The sequence below is a fragment of the Semicossyphus pulcher genome, unplaced genomic scaffold (genome assembly GCF_022749685.1).
Source record: "Semicossyphus pulcher isolate SPU_LCO1_2020_fin unplaced genomic scaffold, fSemPul1.0.p SCAF_17, whole genome shotgun sequence".
Classification (NCBI taxonomy): Eukaryota; Metazoa; Chordata; class Actinopteri; order Labriformes; family Labridae; genus Semicossyphus; species Semicossyphus pulcher.
The window spans coordinates 6489049-6514163 of record NW_027211681.1 but is presented as its reverse complement, the minus strand read 5'-3'; the positions used below and the strand labels follow the sequence as shown (position 1 = coordinate 6514163).

The 25115-nt window shown below is 41.1% G+C and overlaps 1 protein-coding gene across 2 annotated transcripts in view; it reads left to right on the top strand.

The window, feature by feature from the left end:
- prkcaa (protein kinase C, alpha, a) overlaps nucleotides 1–25115 on the top strand; it is a 146694-nt gene that overhangs the window by 59067 nt on the left and 62512 nt on the right. For both annotated transcript variants that reach the window (XM_069665212.1, XM_069665211.1), the window contains exons 4-5: nucleotides 16945–17056; nucleotides 18689–18817. In XM_069665212.1, coding sequence (XP_069521313.1) covers nucleotides 16945–17056; nucleotides 18689–18817 — 241 coding nt within the window. The remainder of the gene's footprint in view (nucleotides 1–16944; nucleotides 17057–18688; nucleotides 18818–25115) is intronic.

Sequence of the window (25115 nt, the reverse complement as noted above, 5' to 3'; positions counted from 1 at the left end):
CCCTGAGCATGACATCAGAGGAAAATGGCCGCCATGAGAATATAATGAATCAGCATTTTCCAAATAATAACCGAAAAAGACAAACAGGATGATAATGGTGTGGATGCTGAATATTCAGCATTCACACTATGATTTGAAAATGTACACTGCTCTGGTACACCACCTCGTTGATCATTGCTGTGACAAAAATCTGTTTAATTTTGACTATAGTGTTTTAATTGGCCATTTTCACATGTTGATGTTATACCATTAGTACACCTAGAAAGGCCGTCATTATAACTGATAATACAGTTTGGTGAATTGGTATTAGTGCTCTACATAAAAATAACCTTTTTGAAAAATAAGAGTTTATTTTTGTTGCTTTTCTACAGTAATACATCATTGTATCCGCTGATGAACAATGTTGAATTATAATCGATGGAGACTCCGCCGGCTGGCCTGCTGTTGGTATTTATACGCTGTCAGATCCTAATGAACATTAACAGATCTGGAGTCTCTCTTGCTAATGGTCTGTGTCTGTGTCTGACGTCTCTGTCTCAGAAGTGGTTTGATCAAGGCTTATCTGGGGGGAGACAATGCAGAAGGGTGTGAGTGCTTACTCTCAAGTGTGTGTGTGTGTGTGTATGTGTGTGTTTGTGTGTACTGAAAGCAGCAAAGGATAGAGGAGGGGTGGTTGCACTGGGAGCTGCTGAATGACTTCCTGGTGAATTGTTTTCCCATTGGAGACGTATTGTCTACAGAGAGTAGTAGCCTTTAGTCAACATACTGTACATTTTCACTATAATACTAAACTGTACCTACTTACAGCTCTATATGATTTACTTAGATACTATATAGCAATGAATAATTCTTTATGAAGGGGCATAGGTTAAAGCTCTTCTCCTCTCTGCTCTTCACTTACTCACACATACAAACACCAGGTCTCTTTGTTACGCTATAAATGAATAAATAAATCTTTCTTTGCTGCCAGTGTGACAGGTTTATCATCACTGGTTTCATCATCCACCTTTACCTGTAGGCTCTGGCTTTGACTGTTGCCTAACTTAAAAGGAAGTCTGCTCAGGTGATCAAAGAGCTAACGTCTGATCCTTTGTCGCAACATTTAAGCTTTGGTGTATTAAAGCAGACAGGTTTATTCTAAGGGAAATATGAAGCCGAAGACATGCTCTGAAGCGTAAAATTAGCAAAGACATACCTGTCGCAACGTATACAATTCATGGAAGAATACTGCTTCCAGTATTTGTTCTTTTAGAGCTGAAGTGTGTGACAAACATAGCCCTGTTGTTCATGTACTACACACATCTAAAGATCTGAAGGTATGAACTGAATAAAAATGTTTATTCTCTGACCTTTGGACTGTCAAACAAACTCTTGTGTTCAAAAAAAGAACTGTGACTGTGGAGTCAGCAACAGCCTCTCTGGCGGCTCTGTGGCAGGGTCATTTTCCAGTTTCTGACCCCGCAGAATCAAAGGAAATCTTTGCAGATGCACCGTGTCACACTGACATTTAAGAGCTATCCTTCCATTGCATTAATCATTGCTCTGTAGTGCTGAAACTAAAAGTTAATCTTGCTTGTCTTACTGTAAGTCAACATGGCTTAAGTAGGCATGTTGAGGGAAATAGGGCATGCCATACAAGTTAAGCATGACACTACATCACAGATTAATGGCTGTACTTGAGACACCCAGGATGCACTGGGGTTTTCAAGTGTAAACAGTCATGTCCCAGATTGGTATGATGGGAACCACTGCTAATCAGAATTCCGGTCTCCTTGACCTCAAACACACTCACACACACAACACAACCATCCAAACACACACACAAACAGAGAAAAATAGTTGACATGCATATCCAGAACTTTTAATGCATATACACACAAACAAACACTCACCAATTTAATGCGCGCACACACAAACACGAATACACATTCCCTTAGTCCCTCTGATATTTGTTTACAGCAAGTATCTGTTGGCCGGTTTTGTTCCAACAATGTTGAGTATTACTAATGACCAGCGCATGGGAGAGTTGGAAGTGCTCTTGACCCTGAATAAGCTCAGTATCAGTGTGGCGGGAGTTTGTCCTCACCAGTGCCAGCCAGCACTCTACTTAACCTATCCATCTCTAAGGGACAGTATTTATCCTACAGCAACTGGCACCGTCCTCCAGAGCAAAGCGTACAGTTTCATATTGATGCTACAGAAATACACTTTGAGCTTGGTAATCTATAATTCTGGACATTATATTACCTGAGTTTCAGTGCCAAAATCTGCATCTGAAATGTGACTGACATCATCCCTCTGTTCAGACCACACTAAAGCCCTGGTGGTGGCGTAAATGTAAACTCAGATGTGCTAAAACTGTCCTTCATGTGCGTGCACACACAAAACACTTAAAATAGAAGCCAGAGAGGGTCTGAAGTCTAAACTTGACCCCGCATGTAACAGCGAGGCCTTAAGCTGAAGCAGCAGCAGGTCTGAAGCTCAACCCCTGAAATAGAACGAGGCAAGTTACAGAAGGTCAGCCTGCCTCTCCTGGATCTGAAAAGACTTTCTGTTTAGTCTTTATTGATCGCTACAGGTTTACCTGCACTGCAACGGGCAAGGAAACAAGACACTTACTGAGCAGTTACCAAGAAAAGAAGCAGCACAAAGGCATTTATTGAGTTGACTTTTAATGGCAAATGTTTGAGGTGATTAATTCCTTAATTAAGCAGTGATAAAAGGTAACTTATCAATGTCATATTGACCTTACACAACTTTGAGGATTGCGTGATTTCTGACCTAAGTGATAAAAAACTTTATACTATAACAAAAAGTATCTTATAAGGTATTGTTATCCAGTTAAAGTTCAAGCATTGCCTCCATTCACTTCCTGTTGAGGGCATGATTTAAAGGAATACTGACTCTAGAGATGCACCTTTATGGCGAATATTGAGATCATGATTATTAATCACGATTATTTATTAATTTTAAGGACATTTTTTAAACCTACTTTCACATTTAAATAAACAAAACATTCGGTTCCATTTTGTGCTACATTCCAGCTCAAGTAACAATTTAGCATTCAATTAAAACTTAAAATTAGGTTCTTTACCTGAATTTGGTGCACTTTTGCATTGGTGCATCATGGGTAATTACAGTGTGTCTTTGGGAATTGGGTGGATAGTGTGTTGCGCTGTACAGTGTCACTGTTCTGAATGTTTGACTTAAAGCTGGACAAGGACGGGGAGTTGCGTAGCGACGTTGTTCTCGGCCTTCATGCACTCATCATGCTGCACTTTGTTGTGATTTTTCAGGTGGTTAAACAAGTTAGTTGTGTTGCTTTGCGGCACAGACACAGGCTTCATGCACTCTTTGCAAATAGTTTTTTCTTGCTTAACATCACTTGCCCTAAACTCCAAATACCTCCAGACAACCGATGACAAGCCACTTCGGAGGACTGGTCTTTTGTTAACGAGCAACAAGCAGCATTCAAAACGTGACTGAGCGTCGCGTAATGTAACCTACATGACACGTTAACACAAACAACACTTCAATGACGTAACAGATACGTTGTGAGCTCGTAATGAAAACAACAAAGAGGTATTCACGAGGACAGCTACGTATTCTCTCCGTTTTCAACAGCTGCTGTTACTACGACAACCACAAACACATTCGGCTGAAAGGCGCCAGTTAACATGGTCACCCATTGATTGAAACACCGGGATCAATTGTTTACTCTTCAAATTTAAACTGCCGCTGCAAGCTAGGCGCTCATGACAGGATATGCCAGCTCACCTGAAAGTGAAGCTAAAACCTCTCTCAGGGGGTAGCAGGGGGTGCTTGATTTGTTATGCAGCAGAGTTTTCTACGGGCGGAGCACTCATTTTAAACGTCAATATTGCCGTCAATCAATTATTTAATTGTGGGTAAGCCAAAATCACATTCAAATAATTGTGCAGCCCTAACTGACTCAATAACTAATGTCATTGTGCCCACTGTGGATTACTTATTAAGTTTAAGTGATTTGTGCAAAGTTTTAAAGATAAATTAAACATCAATTTATAGATTGTACCTGGATGGCAGCCCCAGTTGTGCAATCAGTGGACTTTCTAGCAATTCTGATGATTTGCCAATATTGTCGACACAGTCCTTAGTCAGACCTGAGCCTGATTTCTGCTTATAAAACATTTATGAGTTGCTCTACTATGTCTTACAGACTGTATTTGTCTAATTAAGTAGTAGTACGTGACCTGAATAGAATATAAATATAAGAATCTTTCCTTCCCTCTACTAATGAAGCTCTCTGCACACAAACTTCCCTTCCCACTACACACTACAGTGTGTGTGCTGCATCCCGGGCTTCCTGATGTTTCCCTGCTCTGGACAACATAGCTAAAGAAGCTGAAGTATATTCCTTCAGTCCATAATTAAATCCCCAAACGTACAAATACACACATAGCTGCAGAGAGAAAATTGATTGCGCGGACAATCTTTAACTTTTATTGAGTTTTCTGCGAACCAAACCGCAGAGCAGAGACCCCAGAGTCTTCCAGCCGAGCTGCTGCCGCTGTCAGCTCGCTCATTAAAGTGAAGAAGACTCTGCCAAGAGTTTGGCTGTTAAATAACTTTGTGAAACACATCTCGAGAAGTTATTTTAATTATTAAGCACATGACAGATGGCCTGTGTTTGATAAGCCAATTTATTCTCACTTTTGGCGCTTGCAACACGACCAAATGAACCAGCAGGTTAATGTTTTCCAGCTTGTCCCCACATTTTTTCCCCCCTACCTGTTACTGAGCTGCAGGAAAGGTTGGCAGAGGAGGCAGTAAACAGAGCAGTCATCTTCCAGCCGATGTGACAGCTGTGACAGAACCCCTCGTCCTCTCCTAACCTTGTTGATGTCATTCACAGGATGTATGCTTGGCTATGCTAATGAGCCGGTGTCTGCAAATGAACGCATCTCTGCAGCCTCCGTGTGCGTACGTGCGAGTGTGTGTGTCCTGTGTTCGCTGGGAGCTCAGTTTTCTCCAGCTATGAAAACATGAAGCAGGAGAGTTTGTTCGGAAGGCTCTAAGATCTCTTGCTGTGTTTGCTCTAAATAGTCCATTTACATAATACCGGCCAATGAAAAAGAAATGCATATATTTGTTTTGCATGAGCCTTGGGCTGTAGTAACTTTTCAACTCCTGTGTGCTGTTGCAGGATTCATTGCAACATCCTTGCAAGTGATCGTAAGAGCCAGTGAGTAAATTTGTGACTGTATCAGCTCAAAACATCTGGCTGTGATTTGTAGCAGGGGGTCCATACAGACCCCCTTTAGGATCTGAAGAACTGAGAGTCACATACTGGATGGCTACCTCAGCAGCTTTACATATTTTAAACTTGTCCAAAAATTGCAGCAACAAAAGTCCCAAATTCCCTGTAATGCTGCCGTTGATTCATTCATAAAGACACAACTTAGGCTGTGTGATATGACATATCATCTCTAGTTCTTCTCGCAGCCTGATGTGTTTAAAGAGACCACGCGGTAAGGAAAACCCCCTGTGAGCGGTGGATGCAACCTGCCCTCCCTCTCAGCACTCAGCAGCTTAGTGAAAGGCCAAGAGGAGCGGCGATTTATACACTAAAAATAGTAACCATGCCCAGTCTAACACCTCGTATCTGGATAAATGATAGCTCCATTATGTCCTCTTCAAAATCTCTGCTCACTGTTGTAACCACACGCTGTACCTGTACAGCTGTGAGGCAAGACGAGGAGAATCAGGAGAAGGCAGCCAGCAGGGACGTGTGTTTGAGTGCTTACAGCTCTGTGCGACACGACACACTGGATATGAGCATTGCAATACATGATTGACTGCATGAGGTTTTCTAATACAATAGGGTTTAATGGGAGGAGGGAAGGGTGATTAATATGATGTAGTATAAATTGAAGGGCTATAATGTAATAACAGGGACAGAATTGGCTGCCAGATTGCCATGCTTGGTTCTACACTTGTGTAACATGTGAAGCTACTATAACTCTTGAAAATGAATAGCTGTGCATATACATATTTAATAAAGGTGATAAAGCTGCCATAATAATGTATAATAACAACAAAAATAAACGATAATGATACACTTTTTTTTTTTACACTTTTACTAAAAGAAGGTGCTTTATAATAAGGAAAAATAAAGGCACATAAAGTATTGTCAGAGTGCAAAATTTAGATTAGAGGAAAGTAAGACGTAGTAGATATTTGCAGTAAAATATGATCAAAAATAACAATGAAAAAATAATGCGTAACATTCATCCATCCATTGATTATCTATATTGCTTACCCTGTTAAGGGTCGCGTGGCGCTGGAGCCGATCCCAGCTGTCACTGGGCGAGAGGCGGGGTTCTATTTTATTTAACCTTTATTTTACCAGGAAATAATCCCATTGAGATACAAGATCTCTTTTACAAGGGAGTCCTGGCCAAGACGGCAGCCTTTCACGCTCACACTGACACCTGAGGGGCAATTTTAGAGTCACCAACGAACCTACCGAGCATGTCTTTGGACTGTGGGAGGAAGTCAGAGTACCCGGAGGGAACCCACGCATGCACGGAATACTTGAATATGCTCAGAGCAGATGAATGCCTGTTTATTTAGGAGACTGTGAAACACGCACACACATATGTTGCATGTACTCACTATTTCCAAGAGAATGAAAACATCCTGCCGAGCCTCTCTTGCCTGCATGGGTTTTTTGTCTGTGCGTGTGGCCGTGCATGTACACATACTGATATACGTTAACAAAGATAGAGGTGACTCAAAAAGTATAACACTGCCTCCTCAATTTCAAATGTCACCTCGCAGTGTGGGATGATGGGTAAAAGAGTGATGAGACACGAGTTTTAGATGAAGGAGCGAATAATAAGAGGAGAAAGGGAGGATTCAGAGGGGAATTTAGTGGTGCTTGATGCTGGTGTGACCCTGGATATTAAGGGAATTGTTCACATTTAAGCATCACTGTAACAACCTGTTTCTCAGTCCTGGAGGGAACAGACGGGTCAAAGAGAGAAGTGAAGGAAGAGATGATCAATCCGTCTCCTTTCACCCTCTCTCGTCTCTCTCTCTCTCTCTCCGGCTGCAAATGTCACACCAGGTGGATCTCTTTTAACTCTGTGGGAGGCAGCTGGACTGTATTAGCCTCCAGACTCTTTGATGATGCTGCACTGGGATTTCTCCAAATGTTTCCATGCAATAAAATAAAACAAAAAATGCAACCATCAGTCCCCGAAGCTGATTTTAAGGCACTTGTTCACCTTTCAAACTGGACTTTTTTTTTGTTAGCTCACCAGTGAAGCATGAGCAGCATCAATTTATAGACTGGGAAGCAGTTATGTAATCAGCGTGTGTGCACTTCAGGAACTGCTTTACAGTCAGCAGACTGCTAATTCCTTGGCTGTGTAAATGCATAGCCAGTTTTCCATTGGATTTTTCACACGTGTAGCATGCTAATGCATGACAAAGACTTCTGACAGGAAATCTATTGCTGACACAGCGGAGCAGCCAGATGAAAGAAAGAACCACAGAGCGTTACATGCTCACATTCAAATCGACCATGGACTGTCTTTTCATTGACCTGCTGCCCGAGGAAGCAGACGCACCTTTACACTGTTTTGTTGAACTCAGGTGCTCTGATCAAGTGGAAATTCACAGAACAACTAAATTGTTGTGTCTGAATTCAGGGGCTGCATCCTTCAACTGGCGTGCTCTACGAAGGATGAGTCATTTGTAGCCTGTGTAGACCGCGAAGGCCGATCTGAATTGAGATAGTCTGGTCTATGGAGGATTTCCTGTTTACGTCACCAGCCGTTCAAGCCCTTACCCTTGTGTCACCAAATGCTGCTACTGTCCCCTAGCAACAGGTAGCTAGCTGGCTAACAAGCTATCATAACCAACTTCACTTAACTGAACCTAGTTTTTGAAGACAATTAGTTTCAAGGCCCCTTTCGTTATTTTTAACATTTGTATCGCTAGCTGTTCAATCAAGTTGGATTGGCGCGTATTAAATCTCGGGATACCTTGGGCTGTGAAGGATGCACCCGATGGATTCCTCGCATTTGTCCGCTGCATCTGAAGAGCCTTGGAAATGGGACAGCCTTCGACACGCCGCTGTGATGCAATTGACCTTCAAATACGTCCTTTGAAATATGCAGCCCCTGAACTGGGACACAGGTCTCCTCTGTCTGCATCCCCAAATCTTCCTCTGTCTAGAATCCATGATGTACAACTCATTAAAATTGCATGCTGGTCTGAGGACATGAAACACACACCAGCAGAAAACAGATGTAACCTGTTATTCTGTGTTTGCAGAAAGTTTGTCAGTTACGCCTAAAAGTGTTTCAGTTATCAAAATGCATTATGCAAAATCAGAAATCTTTTTGGTTTTGAGTGCATGATGAATATTGTTAAGTGTGTTGCAATGCTGCACAAGTGTGTAGAAGCTTCACAGTCAACAAAGTGTTGGTTGTGCTAATTATACCTGTTCACCATGCCAACTGAGTTACTGAGTGCTGTTAGCATGCACATGTTAACAGGTGTGATAGTAATCGCTCCCAAATAACAGGTAAATAATTAGAAACCTATTTTGACTGATACTAGTGAACAGCTTCAATAATATGTGTAAAGAGATTCTGCACATTCATTTTATCCTTGTAATGTAACACTGCACAGTCTGCTGCTGTAGTTGCACACATTCTACATTAATAAATGCATAATACAAACCGAGCGCCCTCTCACTTTAGTTCACAGATGTCTGTTCATGTTGACAAAGGCTGACCAGATGCAAGACGCTCAGTGCATTAACTTAGTCTCCCTTACAGGACCTTTTCAAAGTTAAATAAAGATAGATGTAGCTGCAGCAGATGGCCATCTGCTTATTATTACAATAGCATCTTTGTCCAGATTTATTTGAATCATTTTTTAAATATTGTAATATTCAAAGTATTCAAGACTGTTTTGATTGACTCACTGTTAAGTCATAAAATCAGCACTAAAGTTGCTGTATTTTGTCCAGTGTGTAAAAGTAATTGGCACTTTTATGTAAATGTATGAATATTTCATTAGTTAACAAGGAGATTATTTATGTTCGTGTGTATGCAGGACGGAGGGTGACCCATAGTCTTAACCATCATCCACCTCCGCTCTCCTCTCCCTCGTTCTGCTGGGGAGCCCCTGCTCAGCCTCGCTCTGCCAAGGCTGTTCATTAGCAGCGGCTGCTCGGCGTCCTGTTTGCTAATTAAACTGGATTGGAGAGTCTGGCTAATTAGCCACCATCCCTGTGCTGTGACCCCCCCACGCTTCTGTTTTCATCCATCCCTCCTGGTCGCCTCCTGTCTTTTGATCGGCCTCCTGCCCTGTGCCCTGCCCTGTTTTGATATGTGGCTTCAGATGGGGAGTCTGTCTGGGATTGCTTCAGGGCAAATGCTAAAATGCATTAGGGATTACTTTAGTAAACAAAATCTACTCTGTGGTTCTCAAATATAATTCATAAGTCTCTAGTTTGGAGTAACTTTTGTGGAATAGCTTAGTTTAAGTTACTTTCTTTGAGTATTTCATTAGGAGCACAATGTAGAAGGACTTTTTTTGGGTTGGGCTTATTATTCATCACTTTTACACTCAGGGTGATCATTAACCCCCATCTATCAAAGCATTGTATGTTCAGTCTGTGTTTTCAAGCTCAGTATAATTTGAATTTATCAAGAAATCTTATTTTTCTGTTGTGCTGTTTATCCCAGATGGCTCATTGAGAACGTTTTTAATCTTCTGTGTTATTACATCATGCCTCTTTGTCTGAGAACCTCCATCCAGTTGTTACCATCCCTTTTGTAACAGCTTGATACTTTGCATACTGCTGCACTCATGCCAGAACAAACTGTGCAGAGACAGCCCTTAATTGTTTTTTGAATTAGGTAACATGGACTTAACAGTACACCAAAGACCAAAGTATTGTACTTTATTTTACGTCTTTGAAAATGGATGTGACATCTGGGCCATCCTACTGGCTCCCATATAACCAAAGAGCAACCTTCTTGCTCATCCAGTCGGCACATAACACCCTCTGGTTCCATTTTTCCATCATGACTGCTTTGCTTTAAGTCTCGTGATTTGGTTCATCATGGCTTTCGCCGTTACACTCTCCGTCTCCTGCTCTTGTGGTCGGGCAGCGTCTCCCAGTCTGTCTTGAATTTCCCATTAAGACCCAATTAGGCAGTAATGTGGGAGAGCAGCCACAGGGGTAAACCCTTCTATCCTGCAGCACGCAGACAGGAAGTTAATGGACAACCGAGTGTGCTCAATGATGTGAAGCCGGATACACTCATTTACAGGTTTCATTTTGAGCACATTACAGCTCGTCCGAGTGAAACTTTAAATGACAGCTCGGTAATCAGTCAACACAGACACCAGTTAACACACTTTGTTTTGTGTGTTAGCTAAAAGTGGTATCAGAAAATGATTCAGTTATAAGTATGATTAAAAATACATTAGTACTTCAAATTATGAAGTAAAAATACCTCAATTTACAATGTGTCATACAGTCTCTTTGAGTTCATTGTGGATCAAATATCTTTGTGTTTTTAGTCGTGTTAGCGTCATTGCTAGCATAACCACATGACAAAATCGGTTAAATACAACATTTTAGAACAGACTGAAATATCTAACAGCTGTTAGATTGATTACCATGACAACCGTCAATGATTACCGTCTGTGATACCCAAAGATGAATCTTAATGACTAATTTTAGTGCCATCAGCTTTGGCTTGTGACCAAACACCTGCACTGACAACACTCCGTACAGCCTCACCTGTACTGTTTGTGTAGAGCTAATTAGCACATTTCTGCATGCTTAAACTCTAACTTCACATGCTTTACATGGTTAACAAAAAACATGCTAAACAAAAGCATATTAGCGTTGTCATTGTGAGCATATTAGCATGCAGACATTAGCATTTTAGCGTTGCCTAGTTACAGTTTTACAGAGTTGCTAGAATGCCCTTAGACTGATTGTTTGACTGTTGGTCAGAAAAAATCAGCAATTTGAGGACAGAATTTCAGGCGCTGGAAATATGCAACAACTTGTGATGTTAGTTTTTGACATTTAACAGAAATAATCCGCTAATTTTATAAATATTAATTAAAGCAGTCAGTGATGACAATAATTCTTGAGTCACCACGCAAAGGTGATGAGCTGAAGACATCCACACTCTCACTTTTAAAGACATAGTAGGACGTTTCCTCTGATTCACCAGCTTGTATGTCAAACACGTGGCCTGTTATCATTCTGTCTTTATGTTGAGTATTTTACAATATCTAAAAACATTTAAACCATGTTTAACCCTTTAAAAGCTGATGTGGCTGACGATCCATGTGCAGCTGAATGTGGCTCAGAGTCACCGTCACTCATTCATGCTGCAGAGTGGATGGAGGGAACCAAACAAAGGGGGGGAAACGAGGATAATCCTTCAGGATCAGCTGTGTGTGGGTGGACATGAGTAAGTGCAGCCGGCACAGCTGCTCTCTCTCTCTCTCTCTCTATCTCTCCTGTCTGTCTACCTCTCTCTCTTTTATTGTCTGTCCTGAGCACACAGACTGCTGGCCTGTGCACAGCGATTTCAGGCTGCTAATTGGACAATGTGTACTTTATGTGATTGTGTAATTTTCTTTCCGTTAAAGTGATAATATGACACACATTTGGCGTGAAGCGGCCTTGAAACTGAATACAAGTGTGCTTTGGACATTTATTTTGAACAGGCAGGGAAGATTTTCCACACTTCCTGTCATAGCCAGATCCTGAATGCATGTTTTGTTTCACATGTTGAACTTGCTATGGGATTCTCAGGAATCACTGACTCAGCAGAAAATTCCCACGAGTTGGTGAATATATGTGTTGAGGGTGACATTTTCAACATGGAGTTATAGTTGTTGAAAAGCTACATCAATAAACAGTTAAATCTGCTCATATTATAGTCTGTTATTGGCCATTTATTACACAGCTTTGTTAAATACTCGCTTCAGTTTAAAGATGGTAAGTGGAGAAAAAAAGGCACCTTGTCTTACATCATCATCAATAGAAATGATCGGTTAAAAATGAGTTAGAACAGCTTATAGGCCGATATTAAAGATAGCTGCACCGTTTCCACTGAAGTTTTTTTAAGCAGAAAAAATACATCGTTTTAAATCAATAAAAAAAATGTGTTTTGATTTCTTTAGTAAGAAGCCGAGTAAAAAGCGGCGTACTATTTGGATGTGGAAGGCCTGCTGACCCCGTCCGGGTTACGTTCTGCTGCAACAACCTGCTCACTATACATTATCAATTACTTATAGCATGTTTTATACTACAGGACCTGAAATCAATCGCTTGAATATTCCTTAACTAGTTGTAGATATAACAAAATATATGTTTTGTCTGGGCCTTTGCACTAAATGGCCGTAATCTCTACTGAAGGTTTGTTGTTGATTAATTGGGATGATGCAGGGTTTCACCAAGCCCATTCAGAGTTTAAGACACATGTTTCAGTTCCTTCATTTCCATGAAGGAACTGACTGATGAAAATATTTACTGTCTACATGAATACAGGGTATTGAAATTCCGTACTTTGATATTTCAAAGGCAGCTTTTATTTCCAGATCAGGACTTATCCCAGATCGCTTTAAGATGGACAAAGGAAGCATTTCTCTTTGTCCTGTTTACGGTGTGAAGCGTGTGCAGACTGACAGGCGGGGAAAAGGCAGATTGAAAGCGAGATCTCAGGAGCCTGAGAGACTCTCTGTAGCACGAGTCTAAAGACCGGTGTCAGACTGACTGAAATGGCAAACAGCATGCAGCATCGACTACTGTGGCGCCTCACCATGCCACACTGTCAGCCCTCGCTGAGATATACGACACGCTGCTCCTCTTACTGATGATGTATTTCTCCTGGGTCACGCTCTTTTCATTCGATTCTCTTTGGACACTTTATTTCTCAAGATACAAAATAATAGCGGCTGCAGGAAGAGCATATGAAGCTCCCTTGTTTTTATGTAAAACAAAGAGCCTAACATTACCCAGCCTAGCCTGGATAATGTTGTCAATGCAAATACTCTTAAACAGACTCTGACTCAGACAGAGATTTACAGTGAAACACAACTTGAGAATGAGACGAAAAGCTCTTTGAAAGGTTGTTGTAAACGCGTCTGTCCTCCACTCCAGCAGAGAATGCTTCAGAAGCGGCGGGTTCTCAAAATGAGTGCATGAACGTATGCATACCCAACGCCGTAAAACTTAAGTTATACTGCTGCAGCGGCCTTCTAACAGATCTCTGCTTATACCTTAGATTTGTCCCCAGATATCATAACAGATGGGTACTTGTTGCATCGTGCTTATGTTTGCATTTTCTTCTTCACTCTTTCTCTTCTCAGTGTACAAAAGAACAAAACATGTAAATAACAGGTTCAGCTTGTTCACATCAAACAACACCGGCTTTACTTAACACCCACACGTGTTTACTTAAGGTAGAGTTTGCACCCTGGGCCATTTGTTTAGTTTGATACTGGATGTTATAGATTGTAAATGTTCTGCAGGGACACACAGAGCAAAGTGAAAGTATTCAGCTCACGAATGTAGGAGAGTTGCTGAAGTTTAGGTGCCTTAAACTTAAAGGATCATTTGTCTCTACCGCCGGAGCTCTTTCTGCCAGCATTCTGTGTTATCTTCCTCAGTCTCTGCCTGTTTTTACTCTATATTAATTTTACTCTCTATACTTAATATTTCCATATTTGAGTATCAAAATATATATGGATGCTGGCCAAGCAAGTGGTGATGGTCACCTGATAGAGACATAAAGACAATGGGTGCTGTGTTAACTTGCAAAGGAGGAATGAAGCTGCCCATTCAGGAATGACTAATGCAAATACAGAGCAGAAGATGCGTTGTAACAGTTTTAAAACATTTTTTAACATATTCTCTAATAGAAGTACATCTACACTATAGGGCTGTTCCTTTTGTACAGTATAGGGCTGCACGATATTGGAAAAAACTGATATTGCGGTAATTTTTTGTTCTGCGATATTTATTGTGATGTAAAAAAACACACTGGAATTAATGTCGGATAAATGCAGCGTGTTCATGTACATACAAACAATCATACTTTTTACTATTTGGGACTTTAAGTCTATTTTGTTCTTACAAGACAAACCCCCCTTTGTCAGCGACGAGAGAGAAAACAGGTAGAGAGGGTTCAGGTGGAGCGACATGTGTCTTAATACACTTGACAAATAGGCTGCAGAAATTACATTGCAAAATGCACATTTAATATGATTGCTTTAAGACCGTGTGGTGAAAAAGGACACACAAGCAAAGTAAAATTATTGCTTATATGCACCATCAAGGTTTATTGCACGTCATATCGGCATCTCTAAATTGAACAATGTTACAGCTAGACGCAGGTTATCCTCCCTGTGCAGTCCTTATAAACCTTTTACGTCGGCTTGGCTTTGAACTGTGTGTTATTAAAACATATTTGTTGGGATTACATTTAAATTAAAGATCATGTATTCATGTAGCTTGACTGTGATTCAGTGCGGTCTCGGTGTGAATCTCCTCTCTCAGGCGTACACAGCTGCAGAGGTTTCATCCTGTTTTAGATCCTGTAAAACGCTCACTTAAGCACTGTTAATACAGAATTAACACTCAGGGGGGGATGGGTGATAAAATATTTGCCTTCCTCGTCAATAACAAGTCTCTGACTGTTGGAAGGCATTTCTGGTAATAGATTATAGGAGGCGATTTAGAATAGACACCTCGTTCCCTGATCTGCTTAGAAGTCTGCCTGTCACCTACCTGCTGTAGTATGTTTGCTTATTTGTGACATTAATCAGACTTATTTTCCGGTCTATGTTTGCTGTGATGTTCCTGATGTGGTTGCTTTATGTAAATCTTCAAATGATGAGTGTTCAAATGATTAATGCCTGCAGCGTCCGACTGGCTTCCTTTTGAATGAACAGAACAAGAGTAGCTTTTCATAAAATGAGTTAACGACACCATAAACTCACTGTGTCGCTCCACCAGAAGGTGTGTTGTTTAAGACATGGTTGATAAAACGGAGGGTGGAGTCCTGAACTTTATCCTGCTTGAAGGGAAACAGTCAAACACAACCAAAGCCAACAGGAAGTGTTTTATCTGAACATATAATCAGACTAATGCAACATACAGCTCCTTCCTACCCAGTCCTACACACGCACTGTGCTGTGTTATATTCTGCATTAGACCCAAATGTTTTCACACTTTGACTCATAAAAAATGTATGTAGACAGCCTCGGGCAATGAACTGCCAGAGAGGAGCGATGTGAATGAGAAGCTCTGACGTGTTTGATTTGCACACTATGCACACAAGCCATCTTCTGATCAGCAAAAACAACAACGTTACATCTCACAATAATGCACCTATTATTGTGCAGTACATTTACATACATGGCAGTTTAAGATGTGTATAAATGAGTAGCTTGGCTTTAAAAGTGAATCATTTGATTACAATTGTGAACTGGACTGTATTTCTTGCTTTGTTGCTCTTTAATTTAATGTTAATCCTGTTGACTACAAACTCACTTATCATTTTCGAGATGCGGTCACGATGACGGAGAGACAACCCAGGAACAATGCTTTAACAAATGCTTATTACAGCTCCCACTTTAAGCTGTTAAAGAAAGAAAATGAGAGCTGATTGTAATCAGGTCAGCAATCAGCAGTGAAGTGTCTCCTGAGCGACTTTTATTCTGGTGACACACAGCGGTGTCCTGTGATGCAGTCGGTTCATTTAGGTTCCAGTTTTAATTGAGTGAGAGAGGATGTCAGAGGATGAAGGAAGCAGCTATGGTCGGCTGAAGTCATTTTTTTAGGGATGACATAGCGTATGAAAAATGGCCTTATTGGACGCCTTTAACTATCAAGAAAAAATACAACATTATAGCATTTTTTCAACACTGCATATACAGAATATCATACGTCCCAGGGGTGTGTACCTGATTCACTAGATTGGTATTTCTTTCTTACATTTGTTTCAACTGGATTCATTTAAACAGCAATTCAAATAATAAATGCACAAAATATAATAATAATAATATAATATACAGTATATATATACAGTAGGGATAGACCGGTTATCGGCGCCGATATTCGGTATTTTGACGCATATCGGCATCTGCCTTATTTTTTAATCCGACGGCCGATAAGAGATCAATTTAAAACTGGGTTATTTTGCCTCTGATGCAGCCGCGCCTCTCTGTCTGCAGTCACTACTCTGTCTCCAGCATTGTCCCACCCACAGCACTGATTGGTTACATGCAGAGCCATGGCACGGGTAACAGCCAATCAGCAGTGAAAGCTGTGCATGCAGAGTGCTCACACACACGGCGGAGAGGAGAAAAAGGTTCATTTCTTTGCTAATTTTATTTTTTATTTACTTAATAAAACTTCAGGAAGTTATTTATTTATTTATTTAAATTTTCACTTAACTTTATAAGAGATGAAGCTGACCCTGGGAACTCCCTGCACTCTTTGTTTGTTTTTTTGATAAACATATGCTTAAAGGCATTTAAACAAAGTTAAGTGTTGGAGTTTGTATTATTCAAAATTTTGAAGCCAATATTTTCACTTTTACTGCAAATATCGGTTATCGTCCTCCTTGACTACTAATAATCGGTATCGGTATCGGCCCTGAAAAAACATAGGTCTATCTCTAATATACAGTATATATATATATGAACAAAATCAAGACAAAATCATGGCATTTAGTTTCAAACTTCTTGAAGGACACAATAATGAGACCTCATTTAACTGCTAAATTCAGACACTGAAACACCCAGGTGTGATCTTCTACCTTTTAATTAATTGATCATTACAGTAGTAATTCCTTTACATTTTCATTGATGTTCTCCTTTCTCTTTCAAATCCTCCAGGACCCCAGAACAAAGCACAAGTTTAAGATCCACACCTATGGGAGCCCCACGTTCTGTGACCACTGTGGCTCTCTGCTGTACGGCCTCATCCACCAGGGCATGAAGTGCGACTGTGAGTGTCATTCCTGCAACTTCACACCCATATACAATGAATATTTTATGATACTCTATGAGTAGTGTTAGTTGCAGGTTATTGTCTAAATGCTGTGTATGAAGTGGGATTTGGCCTAAAGGTGATGTTTGAACTGTAAAGGAGGTCAATGAGGCAGAAGTGCTGCACGCACATGAAAACAATGGTTTGCCTCCACACATTATTCTCAGTTTTAAAGCCACTTAGAAAGCATCACTCTCCTGATAAAGAGCCTTTTGTTCCTCTTCACTGAATATCATAGGCCGGCACACGTCCCCTCCTCCTTGACTTTCGCTCATTAAAATCCCACGTCGTCTATTTTAGGCTGCAGCTACGTATGTTCTGTGCACCCTGAATGGGCTCGCTATCAAAGCTATACCCAGTCTTTATTAATATCCCTCCCTCACTCCTCTTCCTTTTAATCTTGTGATGATAAGGGATTAGTCTGAATGCCTTAATGAGTTCCTAAATACATTATCCTGCACCTGCTGCAGACCACCAGTCTAATGCCTAATGATGGCTCCGGGGTGCACAGAAATAGAGACGTGGAGCGGCAAATTCTTTTGGCAGATCAATTGCACGTCTAATCACACCACAATAAGATTGCACTGGGGTATTTTTAAACACTGGTGAGCCACAAGACAGTTTAAACAGCCATTAAATAGAAGATTTAGAAAGCAGCACAGCCAATTTTAATTATTTTTCACCTACTAACCTGGTGGCAGGATGATGTAAGTGTTTTGTGGTTAGGCTGACACACATGTCATGTATGCATGACATCACAGGGCTGGATGTGGGTCATAAGCTTTTTATCTCACAGCGTTCAGAAAAACACGATCCTTTAATATCGAGCCAAACGTTTATGATCCAGGGAATGGAATTAAAATATGTCCTTATATATGTAAAGCAAATCTCACAGCTCACTGTCTTTAAACAGTAAGCTAGAAGAGGCTGAAAATACACTCGCAGCCAAAGCCGACTCTAACAGAGTGTAACATAAACATCAGTGCAAAACTAACTTACATATCCATGGACGCACACACAATAAAAAGAGTCCGTCACCGATCACTGATGTGTCCGTAGGGGGTGCAGTAAACAAGCCCGGGCATGTCTCCCTCACTGTTAGGTTTCGGGGGGATGCTGCATTCAGGTGCGCTGAGAAACTTAAGTGATCAGACACATGACCTTTTGTACAACGCCTCTTCCTTCAAGCGTGAAGAAGAGTGCAAGAGTTTTTGGCCACTACAATAAGAGTAGGCATCATATTAATTCCACGACAGGGGAGACTTGATGTTCTCTGCATTAAGGTGGAAAAAACATGTGCCTTATATATGGGTATCGAAATTGGCAATCTGCAAAAGGGTTGGAAAATATCGGCATATCGGATATCGGCAAAAAATCCCATATTGTGCATCCCCAATTTTAACCTCATGAATTATTTTAATAACTATAAAGCTGTTGGAAAAAGGTGTTAAAAATGCTTGCAAACTTTATACAATTAAAAAATCAATCAATTGCCATTTAAAATTCCAGAGCCTCATAGATCAAATGCGTGAAGCTCATCTTTATCTCTGTTTTCACTGATGTCTTTTTCTGATGTCTCTGTCCCTCCAGCCTGCGATATGAACGTCCACAAGCAGTGTGTGATGAACGTGCCCAGCCTGTGTGGAACCGATCACACCGAGAGGAGGGGGCGTGTTTTCCTCAAGTGTGAGGTCAGCGCCGAAAAGCTGCAGGTCACAGGTAGGCCTCGTTATTACCCCCCCTCCCCTCCCTGTTAGCACACACTGGATTAAATGGATTTAAATCGTAGGTGTGGTGCACCTGAACCGGTGTGTATGTGTGTGTGTGTGTGTGTGTGTGTGTGTGTGTGAACCTGGATCAATTTCAACTTTGCCCTTTTTTGTCGATTACCTGACTTTTTACATTCAACACAGTCATTCCCTCTCTATCTCCTGCACCTATTAACATAAATTGAACCTTGCCCACCATTAGCTCTGCCTGTTTGTAATGCAGTGAATCCAGCATGGCTGTTTTTTTATCAGTATGCTGCAAAGGTTTTCCCCATTTGGTACACAGATCGATACAGCCTCTCCCGCTTAACATTCTTCTATAAGAAGCGCTTCGCTGTTACGACACACTCGCTAGGTAATCCCAATCCAAATCTGTATTCCTGCAGCGGTGTGTGTGGTCTGCTGCGTGGGCCTCGCGCTGCTTCTCCTTTTAAACAGTCACGACATGCTCCGTGTATTGGCTGGAGTTTCTGATGTAACCGGATTGTCTCTGCAACGCGACGAGCGTGCATGATATACTATTAATTTATGTCTCATCAGAATTAAACTAAAGACAGGATCCGAGCGCAGGGTCATGGCTTTGCAATCATCCCTATCACCATTATTCATTATTCAGACTGTTCTGCTTGATCATATCATAGGCTTTTCCAGCCGCTTTAATTACTGATGCCTCCTGTTTCAAAGGAACACCTGGTCTGTGCCCGCCGAGCTCCGAAAGGTTCTAATGAGATGCTATTTATAGCTTTTACTTCATTTACTGTGACGCACGATGAAGTCCCGAAAGTTTTAGATCCTGCAGAACTCCAGGACTCCAAAAAAAAAGGTGAAAAAAAAATGGTTCTGGGAGGCAATTACCGTATTGGTCTGAATATAAGACCACGTTTTTTTTCGTTGACGTGCATCTGAAAAGGTGGGATTGTCTTATATTGGGATCTAGACTTTTAAAGGCCAATATACATACATTCACAACAGTAGACTTACCTGTAAAGTGAGTGTACCCCTCATGACTGAGGTCAGCTGTCACTCACAACTCACAGTGCCAGGGGGATGAAAGATGGAGGGACTTGGTGATCGTCCGGAAAAAATATGGCTCAAAAGTAGGACAAGATAACCAACAACTAAGGCGGAGTAGTGATGTCCGAAAATGGTAAGCCCACAAAGATGATGAGCCACTGTAGCATCGCGTAGCGCCGCATACTCCATGCCCCGTGCTTCTTTGCTCTCAGCGGGCTTAGCCCGGCCCTCCGCCACAGCGGGCCGCTGTAACAGATGGTAACAGAGAAAATCACACTGTGGTCCTCAAAGCGGCCGCTTCCAAGAGACTGACAGGAGAGCGTGTGAGTGTGTTACTGAAAAACAGAATGAAAGGTATGCCCGTTACCAGAGCTGTCATCCAGCTGTGTACAAACTGCTCTATAAATAGACCTCACTTCAGTTTGATGGTTATTGATTTATTGAAATTTAAACATGATAATTTAATCTAACAGATATTAAAACATGATTTTATTTAAAAGGTAAAATAAAATAGTTTTCTCTATAAAAACAAATTTGGTCTTGAAAAGGGAGATTGTCTTATATCCAGACCAATCCGGCCTCTATAGACCCTATAAGATACCCATGACATTAAGCTCATCACTATATCTGCTTCTCTCCCTCTTTTATGATCATCTGTGTTTTAATATTTATTTGTTTTCAATATAAATTCTTCTTTTATATGTCTTGGGTGTTTTCCAAATAGATGCAGTTTATACAACCAGATATATTTTTAATATTGTAGTCTATAAATCAGGGATTATTTAACAATTTATAAATATTGACTTTGCAAACAGTGTTGCATGAGCTGTTCAGAGTAAATAATGGCTGGCCCGCTGTGGTTAGGCTGAGATAATATTACTCATAATGTGTCAAACTTGGTTGTAAATACCCGAGTCAAAGTATCACAAAAACAAACTGTGTCTGTCTGGTGCGGCTTCGAAAGCTGCGGATCTGCTGACCTGACGAGGTCAAACATTTTCATAAGTAGAAACGTGCTTCGAATCCAGAATTCAACGGTCCAAAACAAGTTAAGCAAAGTAAATGTGCTGCAAATGAAAAACAACCTGCAAAACAAATATATTAAGAGCAAACGTGCAGGAAACACAGAAACAAAAGTCAGTAATTCGAACATATACAGACAACCTTTCATGCTCACACTCACACCTCGCAATTTTAGAGTCACCAATGAACCTAACGAGCATGTCTTTGGACTGTGGAGGAAACCGGAGGGAACCCACGCATGCACGGGGAGCACATGCAAACTCCACACAGAAAAGCCGCCTACGACCCTACTGGGAATCGAACCAGGAACCTTCCAGCTGTGAGGCAACAGCACTAACCACCGTACATCCCAGTGCAGACACATGTTTAGCTTTAAACAGAATAAAATAGCAAACCATTTGTCTTGCAGCCTGCACGTTGACCAAACTATTTGTAGAATATTTGTGTAGAAGCCAGTTTTCCCATGTATTTCCATGCTTGCTGTAAATCCACCAGCTATAATGACAGTGCATTAGCACATCGGCTGGAACAATAGTGAGGGCAATGAGCTGACAGCCGGCGCACAGAATCATTCAATTAGCCGGCTGTCAGGGGTCAGTGCATCAAAAGAACCCGGCATTGAACTTCACTGACTTATTTGCTTATGAAATTATCACCAGAAGGAAGAGGGGAATTGTGGGTAACCAAGAGGTGCAACAGCTCCACATGAACAACAAATACAGTTACCATATTTGTCTCATTTATGCTCTTATTCTGTAAGCACAGAAACCTTATTTAGTATCTAAATTGACTTCTAATCAAAACTGCTATGAAAAGTGAAAAGCCCTGACATTTCTGGGTACATAAAGCTCTGATTATGATTGGTGATGACTAATGTGCGATCTTGCCAAATGTCTGTCTCTCACCTTTGGCAAGTTTTCTCTCTCAGCTCGTTCATTAACTGTCTGCATCACGCAAACACGCTCACATAACCTTTAATATTCTAAAGAATGTGTTTCTTGCAGCTGCTTTAATATCCTATCAAGGATTTTAATGTGTTATAAATATGTATTCAGTTTATTCTGGCTGTGTGTTGAAACACCTAAACAGTGACGACAGATTAAACACAGTTGATCTCACTCCAAAACATATTGAGTCGGTCAAATAAGGCACAAATATTTATTCAGGACTTTGGGCTGAGACCTTGCATTTTCCCCTTCTCCATCTGCTGTTACCTCTGAGCATTCATTAAGCTCTCGCAGGCCCTGTCGTCTGCTTCAACACATGTCTCTGTTATGCAGCTAATACAGTTTTATTACATTCTCTCAGTAATAAAGACGCCGGGGCTGCAGGAATACTTGTTAAGCAGTTGGAGGCAGAGGAGTGTTCGCATTTGGAGAATTGATTTGGTTTAAAAAGAGAAGTGAATTTTTCAAGGCAAAATCTAAGTGGCACGAATGCGTACTGTAATAACCTTACGTAACCTCACAGAACACTTTAACGAACAGGCTCGAACTGAAGACGGCGAAAATTATTCCTTCTCCGCCTTCCTCCCTCCCACTTTTAAGACTGTTATATTCTGACCTTCTTTACATAATGTTTGACGTTGTCTTATTTAGAAACAGTTCAAAGTAAATTTCATTGCTGCACTGCCACAGACAGCTGTCGACACGTGATAATGATGTGTATGAGGCATGTGTGAAAACCTATACATATTTCCCCAATGTATGAGCACACAGCATCTTATAAGGCAGGTCTGTACTCCTGGGATGGAAACCACCATTATCACCTGCAAAGGTGTTGGTTGAAGTGCAAACCTGCAGACTGGTGGTCCCTCGGTGGTGCATGGCAGCAGATTCCTCATGTGGACGTAACTTGCATGTTGTCATTTGCATGTGTTGTCTTGCTCCAGTGTGTGCATGTGTGGAGGTGTGTGTATAGAATTGCTGAACCAGCCCGCAGCCCACTCAGGCCAGATTGCATCACAGATTACATTAGCTGCTGTAGATGCCTCGCAGACAGCCGGCCAAACAGAACTCTTATTACATGGCGGAGCGTTTAGCAGGGAGGAGGTGCAGTAGGAGGCCAGGAGGAGGAAACTTAACATCATTTTCAGAGACTGATCCTTTCATTACGAGGTGTAGGTGCTGACTGTGTGATCCTGCATGCATTTTGTCTACACATGGTGTGTCCACTCCGGGGCTAAGTAGCTGTTGATGGTACAACTTGACCTCCAAATTGCAGGCTGGCTGCTGTAAAGCACCACCCTGTCTTGTTTGAGTGTGTGGTGTAATTTAACTTTGAGTAATTAGTTAGAAGTAATCTTTTTACATGTTAAACAAGCTATGAGTAAGTTATGATGTCATCCATGTAACCTGCCCAACACAACCTGCTCAAAAACAAAACAAGCAAATTCAAAAGGTTTTCAGATGTGCTTCAACTGCGAAAAATCTATTTTATTTTTATTGATATATATTTATTTTTATTTTATTTAAATGAGGTACCACACTGACATCTGGTGTGATCCCAGGAAAGACATTAGCTTCTCTGTGTTCTTTGAGGCTCCTTTATGTTGATACACGTTCCATACCTTAACGACAAAATACTTTGAAAGCAATAACTCCCAAAGCAACATATATGACCATTGGAGAGTACCTGTGATAAGGGCTTTATCCTTTATCCGCATCAACTGACGGTCGGAAACTCTGAGCTGCGGTGCTCTCGTGCTGTGCTTCCATGCGCTCGTATTAGCGCTGATTGTTTAGCTTCTTCCTCCCGCCGCTACACATAACGACCTTTTCACTGTCTTTCTCTGACATATGTTCAGCTCTACTTTCTCTTTCATTCTCCATCACCGGAGAAGTGTCTCACTGCTGCTTCTCCGCAAACTTTAAACCTGACACCATTCAGGTCCAACTGTTTTCTCCATGCCTCTTCTACAGTGACCTGTAAATGTGACGTGTAGTTTGAGTGATGGGAAAAAACGTTTTCACACTTTATTTCAGTTTCAGTTACTTTATTGAACCTGGGATTTTAAGTAAGCAAGCTATAGGTCTATGATATTAAAAAGTAAATAAATAAATAAGCGGTGATGACGGTCACCGGGTCTGCTGTCATGCGGTTACCACCGCAGCTCTACCTGTGACGTGCTCACAGGACAGTTATGAGGATTGTAAGGTTAATCTTTTGTAACTGTAGTACTTTGATAAGGTTTAAGCACTAAAAGAACTTTGCATAGGTTTATGAAACAGTTAAAAAAAATACGTAAGTTACTTTTCAAATTTCAAATTAGCATTTAGCTTGATCAAAGCATCATGTTTTATTTCCTTGTAAACCTATTTAAACTAGTACCTCAACTAAGAATGATCATACTGTGTTTGACATTAAAAAGTAATCAGTGTCTGTGATACCTGCAGAATTTTTAACAGCAATCTTTAGTATAATTGCAAACCAGCATCACCCGTTAAACCAGAAACCCGACGAGGCTTAAATCGAAGCAAGGCTTCTACAAATGTACAGTGTAACAAAACCTATGGATGAGATGCCTTTAAGGCGAGATGGAAAGCTTACTTTGTTTAGATGCAAAATGATGAGTGCATGATTCTTCACAGTGCGCAAACAAATTCAACTGTGAGTGAATAGAAGTGTGTTTTTGGATCCATCAATGGCCACTGCCAAAACCTTCAACAGGAAATAACACGGCCGCCAGAGGCACCAGATGTCCTTTCAAACCCCATACATGGACCCACACAGGAACTCCGACCACACCAACAGAGACAGACAAACAGACTCTCTAAATAACACTGAAATGGCAAAAATGAAACACAGAGTCACAAGAGATGTTTGTGCACTGTCCAGAAACATGAGCTGAGAGAGTGTTTGTGTTGTCCGTCGGGGTGATATGGAGATGGGATTGGGAGGTGCTGATGGAGACAAAACAAGTTCTGTTTGTCTGCTGAAGGACAGACGTAGTCCACCAACCTCGTCCTCCGCCTCTCATTCCTGCTAACACACAGCTTCTTTCTGTCTGCTGGCGCTGTGGAAGTCACCCTCCTGTTTGTTTCAGACACCCTATTGTTCATTGACTCAATGAAAGTGCACTCAGGAGCGAGCATTTCTATCATTACTGTCCATATTCTATTATTTATACTTCAGTGTGTCCTTTGGGAGCCTGTGACAGACAGTAGCAATAATTACATTTCTATTTTCCCTGGTTGACTCACCCAGTTCTG